The sequence below is a fragment of the Symphodus melops genome (assembly GCF_947650265.1).
Source record: "Symphodus melops genome assembly, chromosome: 1".
NCBI classification, from domain to species: Eukaryota; Metazoa; Chordata; class Actinopteri; order Labriformes; family Labridae; genus Symphodus; species Symphodus melops.
Window position 1 is genome coordinate 4,407,091 of NC_136691.1, and position 15,856 is coordinate 4,422,946.

General features: G+C 41.6%; 1 protein-coding gene across 3 annotated transcripts in view; it reads right to left on the reverse strand.

The window, feature by feature from the left end:
- Window positions 1-15,814, reverse strand: part of dtnba (dystrobrevin, beta a) — a 28,613-nt gene extending 12,799 nt beyond the window's left edge. For all 3 annotated transcript variants that reach the window (XM_079363008.1, XM_079363007.1, XM_079363006.1), the window contains exons 1-10: window positions 15,316-15,814; window positions 9,479-9,529; window positions 5,330-5,421; window positions 4,536-4,616; window positions 3,707-3,920; window positions 3,514-3,599; window positions 2,484-2,638; window positions 2,198-2,297; window positions 1,805-1,971; window positions 433-557 (exon numbers count right to left, since the gene is read on the reverse strand). In XM_079363008.1, the coding sequence (XP_079219134.1) occupies window positions 433-557; window positions 1,805-1,971; window positions 2,198-2,297; window positions 2,484-2,638; window positions 3,514-3,599; window positions 3,707-3,920; window positions 4,536-4,616; window positions 5,330-5,420 (1,019 nt within the window). In that variant the 5' untranslated portion in view covers window position 5,421; window positions 9,479-9,529; window positions 15,316-15,814. The remainder of the gene's footprint in view (window positions 1-432; window positions 558-1,804; window positions 1,972-2,197; window positions 2,298-2,483; window positions 2,639-3,513; window positions 3,600-3,706; window positions 3,921-4,535; window positions 4,617-5,329; window positions 5,422-9,478; window positions 9,530-15,315) is intronic.
- Window positions 15,815-15,856: the final 42 nt, after the last annotated feature.

Consider the following 15,856-nt stretch of genomic DNA (forward strand, 5'->3'; position numbering starts at 1 on the left):
GAATGAACCTGCAGTAGAACCATTCTGAGTACTCACGTGTGCTGAGTGCAGTCTCTCAGTGTGCTGGCCTGAATATGTGCAGTGCTTGGAGGTTTGTAGTGACCCAGTCGACTGATGTTTGGAAAATCAAACTGTGTGACACGCCACGAGGGGCGGAGCTACCGAGGCGGTTGGCTTAACAGCTGCCAACTGGCTTTGTGTGTACATTTAAATGTGCGACTGTTAACAGACCAAAGTGTTCTTTGTAATATTTAACGATTCGCATTAGATCATCTATGAGGCACTTCAACTGTACAAGTGTCTGACTTAACAGCACATGTTGTTTTTTCTTTACTCAAATCAATAAACTGCTCAGTGGATGCTGTTTTGGCGTTCCTTTATAAAGTATAAAAGCAGCAGACAGTGAGTGTGTTAGATGTTGGGAGCTCTTACACTATGTTGGCCAGGTTGAGGGTCCTTTCAGGCTCCTCGGGGTAAATTGGGTGAGGGGGCTCTCTGGACGACACACAGCCCAGAGTCCTGCTCAGGGCTCGGCCAAGCTTTGTCGCTGGTGACTTCTGCAAACCCCGAACAGACACACAGAAGTCAGAGAGCTTCATGGAATATGTGACTTTACAAACTTCAGCTCGGGGCTGATCACAAAGAACAGTCTCACTATTACTGCTCTATGTAACTTCTCTTCTCTGATTAAAAGCCCGTAACCTTGGTAACGGGTGATGTCAGCACGGTTAGCTTGATCAGGGAGATCTATGATGCATGTCTGCATCCTGTCTGCCAAACTGCCAAATCTTTTCATGATTAGAGGTGGACTTGTTTGATCTAAGTTAGTATGTTAACTATAAACAAAGCAGTACATGCATCAACGTGTCATAAAAACAACTTCTTCTACGTGAACACATGACTTGTGGTAGACTCAAGGGAAGGCATGTGTTGGGCTGGTAGCTGCTTATAGGGATCACAATAAATGAGCAGATAAACAGGCAGTAGACGATGAGAGGAATTAAACTATTCTTATGTCCAATCACATTTTATCGTGTTGTAAATAAATTCCAAACGACACTAAAACTTTTCAAAGCGGAGAGATTAAAAGATATGAAGATTATCTTCAAGGTCTGGTGTCGGATTTTCTTCTGTTATAAAACGCAGCACAGAAGAAAGTAAAGAATTTGTGCAATAAAATATGGCAGAAAAACTGTGGAAAAAAAAAATGAGAGCACAAAAGTGAGTCATGTTGGAAATTATATGTAAATGTGTGCAGAGGATCATTTGGATTATTCTGCCCTGTGATGAGGAAAGTGTGAAGGAGTGGCAGAAGCTGCACTAGTGAAGAGATTTATCTCTGAAACTGAAACATTAATAAACCAAATTATGCCAAGCCTGGGTTATGATGAATAATTCAACAACTATGCTTCCATCTATTAATGCATAATATCTTCATTGAGAACATTTCCCCCTTCAGGCTAGCTTTCAGAATATCACTAAAAATTCACAAATGTCATTCTGTTTAGGAAATCAACACGACATGTTGAGCAAAGAGTTGACAGGAAACACATGCAGTGTTTGACTGCTTGTAAAGATATATCAAGGTTTATTTGTGAGCTGAGTGTTTTGATGATCTGTTGTGAGTTGAAATGACTGTTTTCATTGTTAGTATTAAACCAGATTGTTGACCTGTTCTCTCCTCGCCCCAAGGACCTGGAAAAATGTCTTGTCAATTTGTTTTACTTGTTCCCTCTCAAGGTTTAATACAGCTCACACAAAGATCAAGCTCGGCTCACACACACACACACACACACACACTCACCCAGGACGAGTGCTCCTTCATCTGATGCTTGCTGCTGTGAGAGCCACTGGCATTGCCACGCCAAAAGCAGTCCTGGCAGAGCTGGTAACCACGGCAACGTAGGCAGCGATAGCGGAAGCCAGTCATGCCACTGCCGCGACAATAGGAGCACGTGACAGGATGATGGACTGACAGAGAGAAGAGACAGGACATGGCAACAGAAGCGTTCAAATACGGTGAGGTTTTCATAAAGTCTTGTTCAACCTTCTGTTTATTGTAACATCAATTAAAACACAAGTGTACAATATCATGAAACCAAAGGGCAACTGCTGTGTGTAAATTACAGTTGAAGTTGGCTGCAGCTTGTGTGCGTGTCTTTGTTGTGTGTGTGTGTGTGTGTGTGTGTGTGAGTACCGTGCTCCACGTTGGCCATGCGGTGCATGAGAGGCAGCCACACCAGACACTGTGGAGGGTCAGCGATGACGTCCAGGAACATGTTGAGCATCACCCTCTTCTACATCAATGACAAGTTAATAATAATTAAAAAAAATCTTTGGGGACAAACAAAGAGTTCATGTAAAGAAGTCTGACAATGAAATTGTTTTATCATCATCCTGTGCCTGAGATGCAAGCCTTTGCAAAAAACTCAAGAAATATATGGAGGTTAAAGTATGGATGAGGATGAGGTGTGTGAGTGGACCTGTTGAGGGAAGCATGAGCGGGCTACAGTGTGTGTGTAGCCGAAGGACGGTCCTTCATGTACAGCTGTCGGCAGCTTGAGAGCCTCCCTCAGAAATCCGTCAAACTTGGACTGTACCAAAACACCGCTGGAGTCTGATAACTGAGAGAAAACGTCTACAGAAACAGAGAGAAACACAAAAAGCACAATCAGGAAAGCTTGTCAATAAAATCAGCACATTTCCTGAATATTTACCACAACATTTACCTGAACTCTGATCATTCTTCCTTAAAATGTACCTTGTTTTTTTTTATTTCATAACAAAGACAGACAAACTTTTTTCAAGTCTTCAAATTGTGACTGTTTGCAGATTCTTGTTTTGATAAACAGGGAAGGTCAAATAAAAAGGAGCAAACCGAAGCATTGACCTGCATGGTCCACAAGGTGGCACATACGTAATGTGTACACATTACATACATTCACACTGAAAAAAAGAGGGACCATTGAAATACACAACAATAGGAAGAATGATTTAAGACAACATATCCGATTTTATGATGACTTTAAATGATGACAAGTTTTTGAACAAAGATGTAAATGATTAACATTTTAAATGTGTTTTTATTTCAACATTAAATATGTATGTAATGTGTTCTTTTGTTATCGACTTTCTTACATTTTTATTTTTGCATGAAGGCTGCCGGATGTCGTTTTCTTATGTATAACAACATGTTAATTCACTGTTCATTGGCAGCTGTAAGCACGTGAAAATAGACCCTAATGAAGTACAAGCTAATATCTGCACCTGTCATGCTGTCAATACTGCTGCTTCTTGTTTTGTTGTTTTTGTTTTTTTGGACCAAATTCTTATATATGTAAATGTGCTTGACAATAAAAACCGATCCTGATTCAGATTCTGTTTTATCCGTTCCTTTGTTTGCATCCAGAGCCCACATGGTAAATGATGAATGTTGGGGAAGGTTTGCATATTTACTGGAAACACAGGATAATGGATCTGACAACTGTTCTTGTGATATCTTTCAGTACTCACAGCGGAGTTTATCAATCAGCTTTCCTCCACATAGTGTGGACAGCATGGCCTTCACAGAGAACACTGTCAGACGGCTGTCAGGCTCACTGAAACACAACATAACAGAAAGACACGTTAGACTTCATGTCACATGTCACCACTTCCTCGACGAGATTTCAAGATGGAATATCAAGAAATAACATTTTGAAGTTACCTGTCAACGGCAGCCAATAAGAATTCAACCAAGAGGACGGTGCTCTCTCGAGCGTTGATGGTGTGAGTGGTGGGCAGACGCTTGCTGAGCTGGTTGAAGAGGGAGGACACCAGGTTCTCCAGTCTGACCACAGAGATGCCAGCATGGAGCTCCACTGCGTTCAGACCAGCGTCTCGCACCGCCTCGATCACGTTGTAGATGTCGACCAGGTGCACTGGAATTCAAAAAGGCAGGTGAGGGAAGTCTTTACACTAAAGGATTTTACAAGTGATTTTAAAAAGCTTATGTTCATGTCAAATTAATGTTTACAGTCACTTTAGTTATTTGTGTGACACATTCTGAATTCTTAGACAAGACGAGACACTGAAGAGGAAACTTTGAGAATTTAAGATGACAGAAATCGACTCAACGTAACACAGTCTGATCGAGTTGGGCGAATTCAGTGAACATTTGAGCTCGATTACAATTCTTTTGTTGTTTTGCCCTCATAGCTCACTGACACAGTTTCTCCTGTAAATATGCTCAACTACTCATTCTATCATCATTTCTAATCAAAGAGTGATCATATCTGCTGAACTCTTGTGTGGTTATTTATTTATTATTTAAAAGTTGAAAATAAATAACTTGTATTTCTTGCAAATAGTTATTTTACGCAGTGTTTTCATTTGACTTCTTTTTGTTCGGTGTTGTCTTCTCTTCGACAAAATGTGTCCAAACGATCGGCATTGCTTCCATGTCTCTGACTCTGACATGGAAATAATCGATGTGGGTCAGAAGCTGTGAACGTTGCGTTTTGTCAGCGTGCTGGAAAAGATCAGCGTTGACTTACAGTTGCATCTCTTCTGTATGAATCTGAGCTTGCAGGCTGTTCGATACGTAGAGAGACAAATGGCATCCAAGTTCTGCTCCCCTGTGAGGAAGAAGAAGACATTTGTAAAGTCAGCTGGGTCGTCATGACGAGCTCATCCATCTCAGACTGCAAATATTCATCCCATTATTTTTCTTTTTCTTCTTCATCCTGAACTACTTGGAGCTAAATACATTAAAGGTGGATTTCAAAGAGAAAATCAAAGTTGTATATTTAACATTTTTTTTGCTTTTGCTATGTTTAATACTAGAAATAAAATTCATACAAATAGATGTACTTTGTGTTGAAAGCGGAGGTATAATAAGCTCATGATTAAGCCATCATCTTTCCCGGTCCACATTTGAACTCCTCAGTTCCGTTCATTCTTTGTGCTTGATATGACATTTCTATGTGTATGTGATGTTAAGTGCAGAGTGAAATAAATAATCTACAACAACAACATAGCTGTCCAGGGTATCAACGTGTGCTCTACCTAACCTAAATGATTGGGATGAATTCAACTCAAACTGAAGCACAGAGGCTTCAGTCGTGAAGTTCTAACTTGTGATTTATGTTTCATCCTATCGTGTTTGAGTTTGTGTTTTTTAAATGTCTCTCCTGCATTTGTTGTGTTCTTCCTTAAATGCTCAAATAACTTCATCTGGGCCATAAACACTTTGCTTTTTGGAGTTGGTTTACATGCTATATGGGCCTCATTTTACAAACAGACATTACAATCAATACATAGATACATATTGGAGTCAAAAGACACTCACCAAGTTCTTTGAAGATTTGTCTCCCATCTCCTCCTGCTGTCGCTGGAGTTCCCCTCCTTCTGTCTCTCTGACCCCCCTCCTCCATCACCATCCTGCAACCGACACAAACAAACAAACTACCGTAAATTCCGTACTATTGAGCGCACCTGGATATAAGCCGCACCGGCTAAAAATAAGTAAATAAATGTATTTGTACATATATAAGCCGCACTTGATTATAAGCCGCAGGTGTCCACGCTATAACAAGAGCTATTTACACAGACGTAGGCTACCGGTAACATCCGCAAATACTGTAGCGTCCGTACGGACGTTAAAGGACAACGAGAGCGTTCAAATAATAACTTTTAATAACCCGATCACTGTCGGCCGTGACCACGCCGTTTACAGCAGAGAGCAACACATAACTTGCCGTAACAATCCAACTGTCTCCCCCAGCGTTCTCTCATACAGCCACTCAACACGTTCTCGCTGGTGCATTCACTGACTCTCCACATAATCGGAATTATGAACACATTATCAACTACTGACTTTACAACATGAACCGTTACAATACGAAGCCTAGCCGACGGTGTCTGTAACACGGCTGATGAAAAAGATGACCGTAATATATTTCACAAGAAAAAGTCCATCCATTCACTGCCTCAGAATGACTTCATTACTCACTTCCTCAGTCTCTGTTGTCGCTGTCAGTGTCATCTTAACGTGCAGCAGCTCTGTTAGCTTCTTTGACAGCCAGGTCGATCGCCTTTAACTTGAAAGCTGCATCATATGCATTTCTCTGTGTGTTTTTCATCATGAGGGTGCGTGCATGAAGCGCAAAATGACTGATATTAAGATCCGACGTGACGAAGTCAAATGTTTTTGCGGCAGAAGCTCATTGTCCCCCATAAAAAATCCATGCATTAGCCGCACCGGAGTAGAAGCCGCAGTGCTCGAAGTGTGAGAAAAAAGTAGCGGCTTATAGTCCAGAATTTACGGTAAACTAATCAGCTGCTGTCTTTAAGCTCTCGTTATCTCAATGTATAACGTGTACAGGAATCAAACATTCTGAGAAGGTGAATCTACGACGACGTCCTGCTGTACTGTACGATACTATGTGATATCTTTATTGGCTTTGTTTCATGGGTTTAATATGTATATGTTTGTCACTTTATTTGGTGTATTGCACTAGCTTGAGCTTCGGCCTCAGTTTCTTCCTCTACATTACGCAGTGATCGTCGGAGCATTGTTTCGGGATGACGCAGGGCATTTCCCCGTTTCTTCTTTTTACAGGAAATGTGGTAATCAAAGACCTCAAAGACCAAAAGTTTAAAAAAACATTATGAAGTATTTCTGCTGAAAAATAGGCATAAATGTTAAAAAGCTCACAGAGAGGAATATCATGAGTGGGCAAACAGACATGAAGTAGATCTGGTTCGCTGAAACCGAGGTAATGTGGAACTGTAAGTTCTATTTTTACTCACAGGTCTACATACTGACACACCCACAAACAAGCGGAGGACTCCGAGTCAAATTCAAGGCCAGCAGACGATGAGCTGAGTGCATGTTAAATAAACACATTAATGAGAGCAGCTGAGGATATCTGATCTGCTGACTGGCACTCAAACTACTTAACAAGGGCACTGAGGAAAAGAGGGAGGGGTGGACTGTGAGTGAAAAAAGAAAGACTCACAGTCTATAAAAAGAGGAAGAGATAGAAAAACATAAAGAAAGACAGGATCACTGGAGGAAGGGAAGCAAGAAGAAAGACAAACGGCAAGAGAAGTTACAGATTGAGGGTTCTTCCTTCCCTCGAGGAAGGGAGGATGGAGGGAGAAAGGAATCTTCCTCGTAAGAGAGAAAAAAAAGAAAAGAAAAAAAGCTGTCAACCACAGCTGTCAGGTGATACAGCCCAAAGAATATCGGTTGCCATGGTAACCGTTACAGTATACTACACTCAGATACCAAAACACACATAACACACTCACAAATATTTGCATTCCTTGTATAAATGTGGTGACAGGCCAAACCCCCTACACACACATTTTCTAAGAAGTTGGCACTTACACACACGCACACACACACACACACACACACACACACACACACACACACACACACACATTCCAGAGAGGATTTGAAAAGCGTCCCAGGAGACTTCATGCTTCAACCAGACAAAAGAGGGACTCGTCTGCTCTTTCACACATTCCTCCTCAGCTTCATACAGCTGTTTCATTGAGATTTCTCACTCACTCACACTCTGTCCTCAGGAGAGAACACCGCTTTTCTTGTTTCTGTTCTCTTTTTTGGATTGATACGACCTGATAAGTAAATATCCTAAGAAGAGCTACAAAAACATAGGAACCTTTGTGAGAAAAGTCTAGAAGTGGTTAAAGAAAAAAAAAAACACAAATTTGCATAAGAATATTTAAAAAGTCCTTTGGTCAATTTGCAAACATGTAGGAATTATCTTGAATTTAATCTCCTTTTAGGAATCATTGATAATGTGTCCTGTGTAGCAGTAACACATGGTTACTTCTGAAGAGTGCACTCAAGGCCTCGGAGGTTATTATTAAGTACAACAGCTCGCTTTGGGTGGTGTCATCAGTAAAGTTTTGAATAAAGTGGAATATAGAAGTATTTCCAAGTACTGTTGATTCATGGTCAAAACTTGCACACATTTCTGAAAAAGGCATTCTGGGTGTAATCAAAGTTTGTCTCTGTTAGCTGTGCTGCTGTCACTGACTGACTGAGCTGTACATGTTTTGTTTTGGTAATCAATGACAAACGTTACCTTGGTGTTTTTTACTGTTATTGTGTTGAAACCAAATGAAATCTATCTTTGATGGAACCACTGAGCACATAACATCTGATGCTGCTGGATGAAGCTTGTTGCTGACACGCATTATGACTTCACTGCAAAGCTGTTGGATGTTACACGAGCCAAAAATAGCTCTGACAGTTTCCAAAAGTCTCACCAGTTACTACACGGGACGTCCATGGTGAGTAAATGCTTATTTCCAGCCTGGCCTTCATGATATCTGTCTGTCTGTCTGTCTGTCTGTCTGTCTGTCTGTCTGTCTGTCTGTCTGACTGTCTGTCTGTCTGTCTGTCTGTCTGTCTGTCTGTCTGTCTGTCTGTCTGACTGTCTGTCTGTCTGTCTGTCTGTCTGTCTGTCTGACTGTCTGTCTGTCTGTCTGTCTGACTGTCTGTCTGACTGTCTGTCTGTCTGTCTGTCTGTCTGTCTGTCTGTCTGTCTGACTGTCTGTCTGTCTGTCTGTCTGTCTGTCTGTCTGTCTGACTGACTGACTGTCTGTCTGTCTGTCTGTCTGTCTGTCTGTCTGACTGTCTGTGTATAGTTGACACACAGGAACATTTGGTGTGTGAGGTTTGCTCCCCATTATAACCCTGAAAGCTTTAAATCATCTTGGGTGTAATCCCCCCCTCCTACAATTATCCCCGACTGTGTCAGAGGTCCAGGAACAGCGTGGCTGCTGTTTTCCCAATCACTGTTTCTGAGTACAAAGGTTGACCACAACGAAAAGATCCAAATATTTCTCTCAGAGAAATCAAACAGACTGTAATACGGTTGTACAGTGCACAAGTGGACGATAAACAGTGAACTAAAACTCTCTGAAAAAAACTAAACAGACATTTTTGTTAAAGCTTGCTACTACTTTTGTGTTGAATTGGTTTTGTGTGACTCGTGTGTCTCGAGGTGGTATCTATATTTAAAACCACTCACTCAGTGAAAACTTTGAGGTGACTGTGGCTGACGGGTGATTGAACACTTCGTGCTTTGTCTCCTCATTAGGAGCTCAGGAAAAAGAAAGTGTGAAGGGGAGAAGATGTATATTCAGCTGACTGCTGTGCTTTGTGTTGCTTCCCAAAGCTGTGTGAGTGGCGATGCCCTCTGTTGTTACACCATGGTGTTTTATTATGGCTGACATTTGCTGAGCTTTACGGAAACAAACACACAAACAGGACGAGCTGCTCTGAATACACAACAGTCTGAAGAAGAGGAAACGGGCAGCACGAACTTCTGGCTTCAGAGAGCTTTGAGCAGGAATACAGCGAGAGGCAGCGCTTCTCTGATAGCACAGCTCATCCCTATTATTCACTTATTGAGTGTGTGTGTGTGTGTGTGTGTGTGTGTGTGTGTGGTCATACCTCTCTGTGTCAGGGGGTCACACAGGACAGAGGAGCTTCAACAATGGAAGTCTAGCAGAGAGACAGAGAGAGAAGAGAAAGGCCATTTGTAAAGTCTTGTCCGCCTGCAGACGATGAGGCCAGAAGGTCTCTGTGGACAGTGGAGGACACACTAACAACAGACACACACTATAAACACACACACACACACACACACACACACACACACACACACACACACACACACACACACACACACACACACACACACACACACACACACACTCCCTGTCATCCAAACACTGATAAGAAACTGTGAGTGTGTTTGCTTTGGTTGATCAGGTGTCATTATGATGAAGGACGTGATTCGTGATTGGAGCTCGACATAAAAGCAGCTCAGTCTTCTCAGTGGGACAGTCCTGAGTGGTTGTACATTTTGCTCTTTGACTGAAACTGTTCCCTCAGCAAAAAGCTACAGAATCATTACAAACTGATCTCTTTTCTTACACCTTTTATCAGATTAAAAGCACTTCATAAAGGCCATAAAAAACCGACATAACCCCGCGGACACTAATGAAGCCAGCTATGAAATGTCTGCAGAGCACAACAAATACAGCTGAAGACGGAGCATATTCTGTCGCTCTGAAAACCTTCATGACACAGGGAACCCTAACACTGTAAATAATGCCATCCAGAGCTGGCTGTGCGTCTTCTCCATCGTTCACCGTTTAGCCGAAAAAACACCAAACCGCACAGCAAATGCAAGAAAAGCTGCGTAATACAACAAAATCCTTTCCCAAACAAAAAGATTAAATCACACACACACACACACACACACACACACACACTAACACGTCATCAGGCAGCATTAGACAAGCACACACAGTAGCAGGTCAAACAATCTTCCCGTGACTCATTATATGGTCCAACAAATACAGGAGGAACTGAACACAAAACACGGGATTAGAACACGTCTCTGTTCATGAAATGTAAACGGCACAGGCTTTACTACGTCAACAAAGCGTGTCTGAAGAAACACACCAGCATCCAGCCTCGACCTCGATCGTGCAAACTGTGACATCCTGTCAGCAGGTGACACAGAAAGACAGCACACAGATTCATCCAGCAAATCTTTCATTATCCTGAGCATGGCGAACGTTAACTAATCACTAACTGGATGTTTCTGTAAGCACGGTAACGCCACATGTTGTCCCTGTTTTATCAGCTTGTTTCGTTCAACATTTCCCAAAATATCAGAATCATTGTGAAACTTCACGGGATGATAACGGAAGAATCAAGAAACCATCCGTGACTGCAGCTTAATGTCATCAACATTTAGCGAGGGGGGGGGGGGGTCTGGTGTGTGACTGACAGGAGTGTCATATCGGTGCAGACCACCCAACCAGGACACCTGTTCATTAAGCCCTCACACACACACACACACACACACACACACACACACACACACACACACACACACACACACACACAGTATCAGCACAGAGGTTACACGTATGACGACAGCAAATGGTCGTGAAAACAAACACAGCATCTCTTCTAAAAACCAAACCCAAACGTAAACACTCGTGTTCTGAAGTCTTAAACGTGCAAAAACTAAAGCTTCACTTCAAATCTCACTCAACTCACCGAAAGTTTAGTGGCACAGAAGAAGCAACACAGCAATGACACCGATGCAGACAGGGGCGTCAGGCAGGCTAGGGGGTACTAAAGAGGGGTAAGAGGGTGTTTACCACCCCACACACACACACACACACGCACACATCACTGTGCATGCCACAAGACAGCATTAGCATTTGCAGCTGCTGACTTCTCTCACTGTCTGCTCTGGCAGGACTCGCCTGGACTAGCTACTGTATGTGCTCCGTTTGTCCTCCGTACGAGCCCCGTGCTAAACTGAAGCATATATGAAACAGATCAGGCACACATCTCTGTTAAAGCTATGGGGCAACTTTCTAAATAGTTTCTCGAAAGTTGTGTTTTCAGGAAATTCAAAAAGAAGTTTGTGGATTTCAAAGAGCTGTCTGGATCGCAGATGTTTGCCTCTGTCCCAAATGTCCTAAAAGCTTTGAAGGTATCATGGAGAAGAAATAAACTGTAAGTAGGTATTAAACAAAGACCTGGAATATTTGGGTTGTTTTTTCCAGGGGCAGGAAGGTAGTTAATCTGTGTGATTTGGACGTGATATGATACCTGTTTGACTGAATATATTCATTATTACTGCGGGAGCTGATTATTGGACAATATGCTGATAGTGTGCAAAAGAGCAGAGAAAGCATTTCTAGGAGTTGTAACTATACTGTAGGAATGAATGGAGCATCAAGATAAACTGAAAATAGAGAAACATGTCCATCAGTGCCACTCTATATAACTGCCATGTACCATTAGAAAACCAAAGATGGATAAATAATAAATATTTAAGTCGTACATTTGTAATTTCTCACATTTGAGAAGCTGGAGTCCACACACATCATTTATTAATGTATTAAAAAATTTATTACTAAAGTTGTTTTTTTGTTACGCTCTTGTTTCCCAGATAAATACTTTGAAATGCAAAAGCAGGTTGAATGGGAAGCCAAACTCTCTCCAATCCCTGCGTCCTGACCTCTGACCCCTGAGCTGTCAGAGACCACCCGACTGACCCGGCACGACCCCGGGGTCGTCTCCAGGCAGGTAAAAACAGAAGCAACACATTTAGGATCGAGCGAGCATACCAAAGGGTGTTTAGAGGACTGGACGAGGAGTTGAAGTCTCTTCGGTATAAAAAGAAAAAGCAAGCCTGAACTGGCTGGAAGGTTTTTTTTTCTTTTTACAAGAACTTCAGACTGAACATATTGAAGAGATTTGGAGTGATTACTTTGCATTCAAACTTGAAAAAGCTAGAAACGTTTACAGTGCTTGTTAGCTCGACTCCAAGAATGCATTTAGACATCATGTTGAAATGAATCTCCTCTTATTCATTTTGGTGGGAAATGACCAAGCGATGATAGACAAGCATCTGAGCATCCATCCATGCCAAGGCATTCCCTCTTATTTAGCAAAAGCCGCAAAGTTTTTCCAACCAAAGATTATTGATCTAAAACAGAGCTACTGTACGGAACTGTAACCAGACAGGGAGAGACTGAAACAATAAATGAACAACAACACTGTGAAGAGAATTAGACAAAGTTTAAGCTGTACTAAGATGTGAGTAGGAAAAAACGAGATCAATCAGTGTGGTTAAAAAAACACAGGAAGAGGGTACGAGAGAGAAGCATGAAGACATACAGACAGGAAGTGAAAGTGCTGTGTATCTCGAGTCCTAAAGAAACCAGAGTGCAGAGCAGAGAAGAGACGTGTGACATTGAACCTGCAGCCTTACATACCAGAAATACTTAGTTGAAATATTATGGGGGAGGAAGGAAAAAGATGCCCGAATTCAACTCTTCATCACAAAAACCTAAAACTAAATCCTCTAAGAGTCTTTAACTCTCCTTTCGTCTATCTCTTGGCCCTCGAGCAAAAAACACCACAGTCGTATCACTCTTGAAAAGTGGCAGCAAGAGTGAAAGTATTTTAAAGTGGATTAGAACAAACTTGGTCACGAACACCTCTATGAGCAGGGGCGGGCTGGTGTTTTCAGTGACCTTAGAAAAGCGATTCAGGAATCCAAAACAAGCTATTAATCAATTCTTTCCCACAGGCAAACTCGACATTACACTGCTGCGCCGCCTGTAACTCGAGGGCATCAGATAAAACAGTAAATGTGTAGGGAGCCCAGATATCCCCACGAGTGTTTGACAGCCATCTCACTGCTCCTACGTGCAAAATGAAGAATACTTACATTTCACTGTAATTAAACACGAGGGAATTATATAAAGCAGGGGGTGGATGTTAATCATAGGTTTCACCCTCACAGCTATCATCTCCCCACTCACGGTGGAGAGAGGAACAACAGCTCAAGCCTTTCCTTATGTAGAGACGTGTTGAGATGAAATCAAATAAAAATGTTGATTATCTGCAGGTATGTTTAGATGAAGTACTGAACTCTGTTTCAGTGATGGAGGGGGAATATACATGTTAAATCATGCCCGAGGTTTTGGATGATTGAAAAAATATGCCCTCTTATTTTGTGCTGTTAAATATGCAAACAAATCCTGTACTGCTCAACTGACAATTGTTGAACCTGGGGAAAAGTGGAGACCCACCAGGAGAGCCCATCAGTCAGTCGAGCCGCTCTCATTAGTTCCCTCAGCAGGGAGCAACAGTTTAGAGATGTTTGTAACCTGACCGGAGAAAATTAAATTGATGACTTTCTGATTGCTTCAAAAGTACAGCCATGCATTTCTGCATATTCTTTAATTTCAGTTCTTTACCTGAAGTTGATAGTTTGAGTTTAACTGCTTGATAACACAAACATTTCAAAGGGGAAAGAACTATGTTTTGAATTTAAATAGGGTACAATAACAGAATCGAGCTGATGTACTAGGTTTAGTCAGAATATGCAATAACGCATTTGATGGAGAGAAAAATGCTAAGAATTAAGAGTTAAACATATTGAGGGAGTTCAAACATACACAAGGCAAACACAATCCATAATGCGAATGCTTACATCAATAATGTCTCTCAAATTAAAATGTTGTTTTGGCAGGCTAAAAGAAGAACAGTCATCTTGTCTTCTCTCCTACCATACAAATGCAGAAAATCAAACTCTTGGAGGAAATAGCTATTTACAGTTTTTACGATCAGGAATACACATTTCTCGTCGAATAAGCCTCCGAAATGGAGTAGTACAATCTTTAAATACGTGTATTACTTATAACATTTCTGGGTTGTAAGTATGGCGGTGTGGCTGTCAGTCTCTACCCCAGCTCTCCAAAATACTTGTGCTGTCTCAGATGACCCTTTATGGCAGGCTGTGGTGAGATAAATCACTTCATCTGACCACACATGGTCAGATATAATGATTCATTCATGCATGTGATGATTCATATCCAGTGTTTCCCCTGTGTACATATGACCACTGCTGCTAGAATTTGATTTGAAATTTTCTTTGGTAGAATTATGACGCCTCTCATCTTTACAATTATTGTGCCCAGGAGCCAGGTTATGACAATAGGCTGGTTTTCAGTTGATTATGTTGTCCAATAAATGTCAATAATGATGGTTTAATAAGTGTTAAAAATTTGCTGCTACAAATCCAATCTATAGGGGAAAACACTGATATCAATCTGCAAATCAGATATAGTTATGCATCTCTTAGATCAATGTCTGTTTCCATTCGGCCTATTACATCTTATTTAGAATAACTTTACTACTACTTTATACTGTGCCGAATTCACAGAAAACACTCCAAATCTAAAGGTCAATATGTTTAGTTGAGCATAATGTGTGTTTCTTGTGTTAACTTTGAATGAAATAACTTCCATCCCACAGAAGGAAACGGCACTTCTTCTATAGGTCAAACACCAATGGTAGTTTTGATTTGAAAAGTGGGCAAGACTCAAGACAGGGAAGGAGGGACTTTGCAGTCCACTTTTTTTCTTTAAGTGCAATATTTCAATAGTCTTCAGTGAAGAGTTTAAGCTGCCATGCATTTTACAGACTGGAGTCAAAGCTCTCATTTAGTTCTGCCTACTTCTGGGAAGCTGTGACATCTGAGCGGCCATGTTGCAGAAAAGTTTAACTCACTGTTCACCTTGTTCCACCACCGACTGAATGTGAGCTTTAACTCTCCACACTAGAAGGCATTTCTACACTGAAAGTCACACGTATCGACTCAATATGTCCACTATTTGTTTTCGGGAGACTTTTTACTGTATTGCTCTACAGACATATTTATGAGCAGGTCTATTACTCACCGGGACTATTTTCGGCAGGTATTCGTGTCCAAATACCGACATCAACACTGAAACGTGTGGCACTGACTTTGGCGAGCTGAAACACAGTTTCTCCTCTCCTGTCTTGACGTATCCGCTTCCTTCCTTCCTTCTTTTCTTTTTTTCTTTTTTTTTTTGCCTTTTCTTTGAGTTTAAAATCCTTCGTCCTGGTCCCGTTATTTATTTCCGTAGCCAATCCTGTTACACACTCTCCATAGTTACCCCTCACCGTTGCTGCCTGCCGTACTGCCGGTTGCAGCCGAGATGAAGTGTACTATTTTTGAAAGAAAGTCACTCCCCTCCTCGCTCCCTCCGTCCTGCCCCCTTTTCCCTGCTGGTGACGGTAAGCGGTGACACGAACAAACGACATTACAGCTGTTTCAGTGGCGTTATAATTTGAATTCACTTTCTTTAATGCCCCCAAAAGGACGCAATTTTTCTTCAACAATGAAGAAAATGAGTCCGTGGAACTTCCGACGGTTACCATAACAACTTTAACTTACGTTCTTATTACGTCACGACG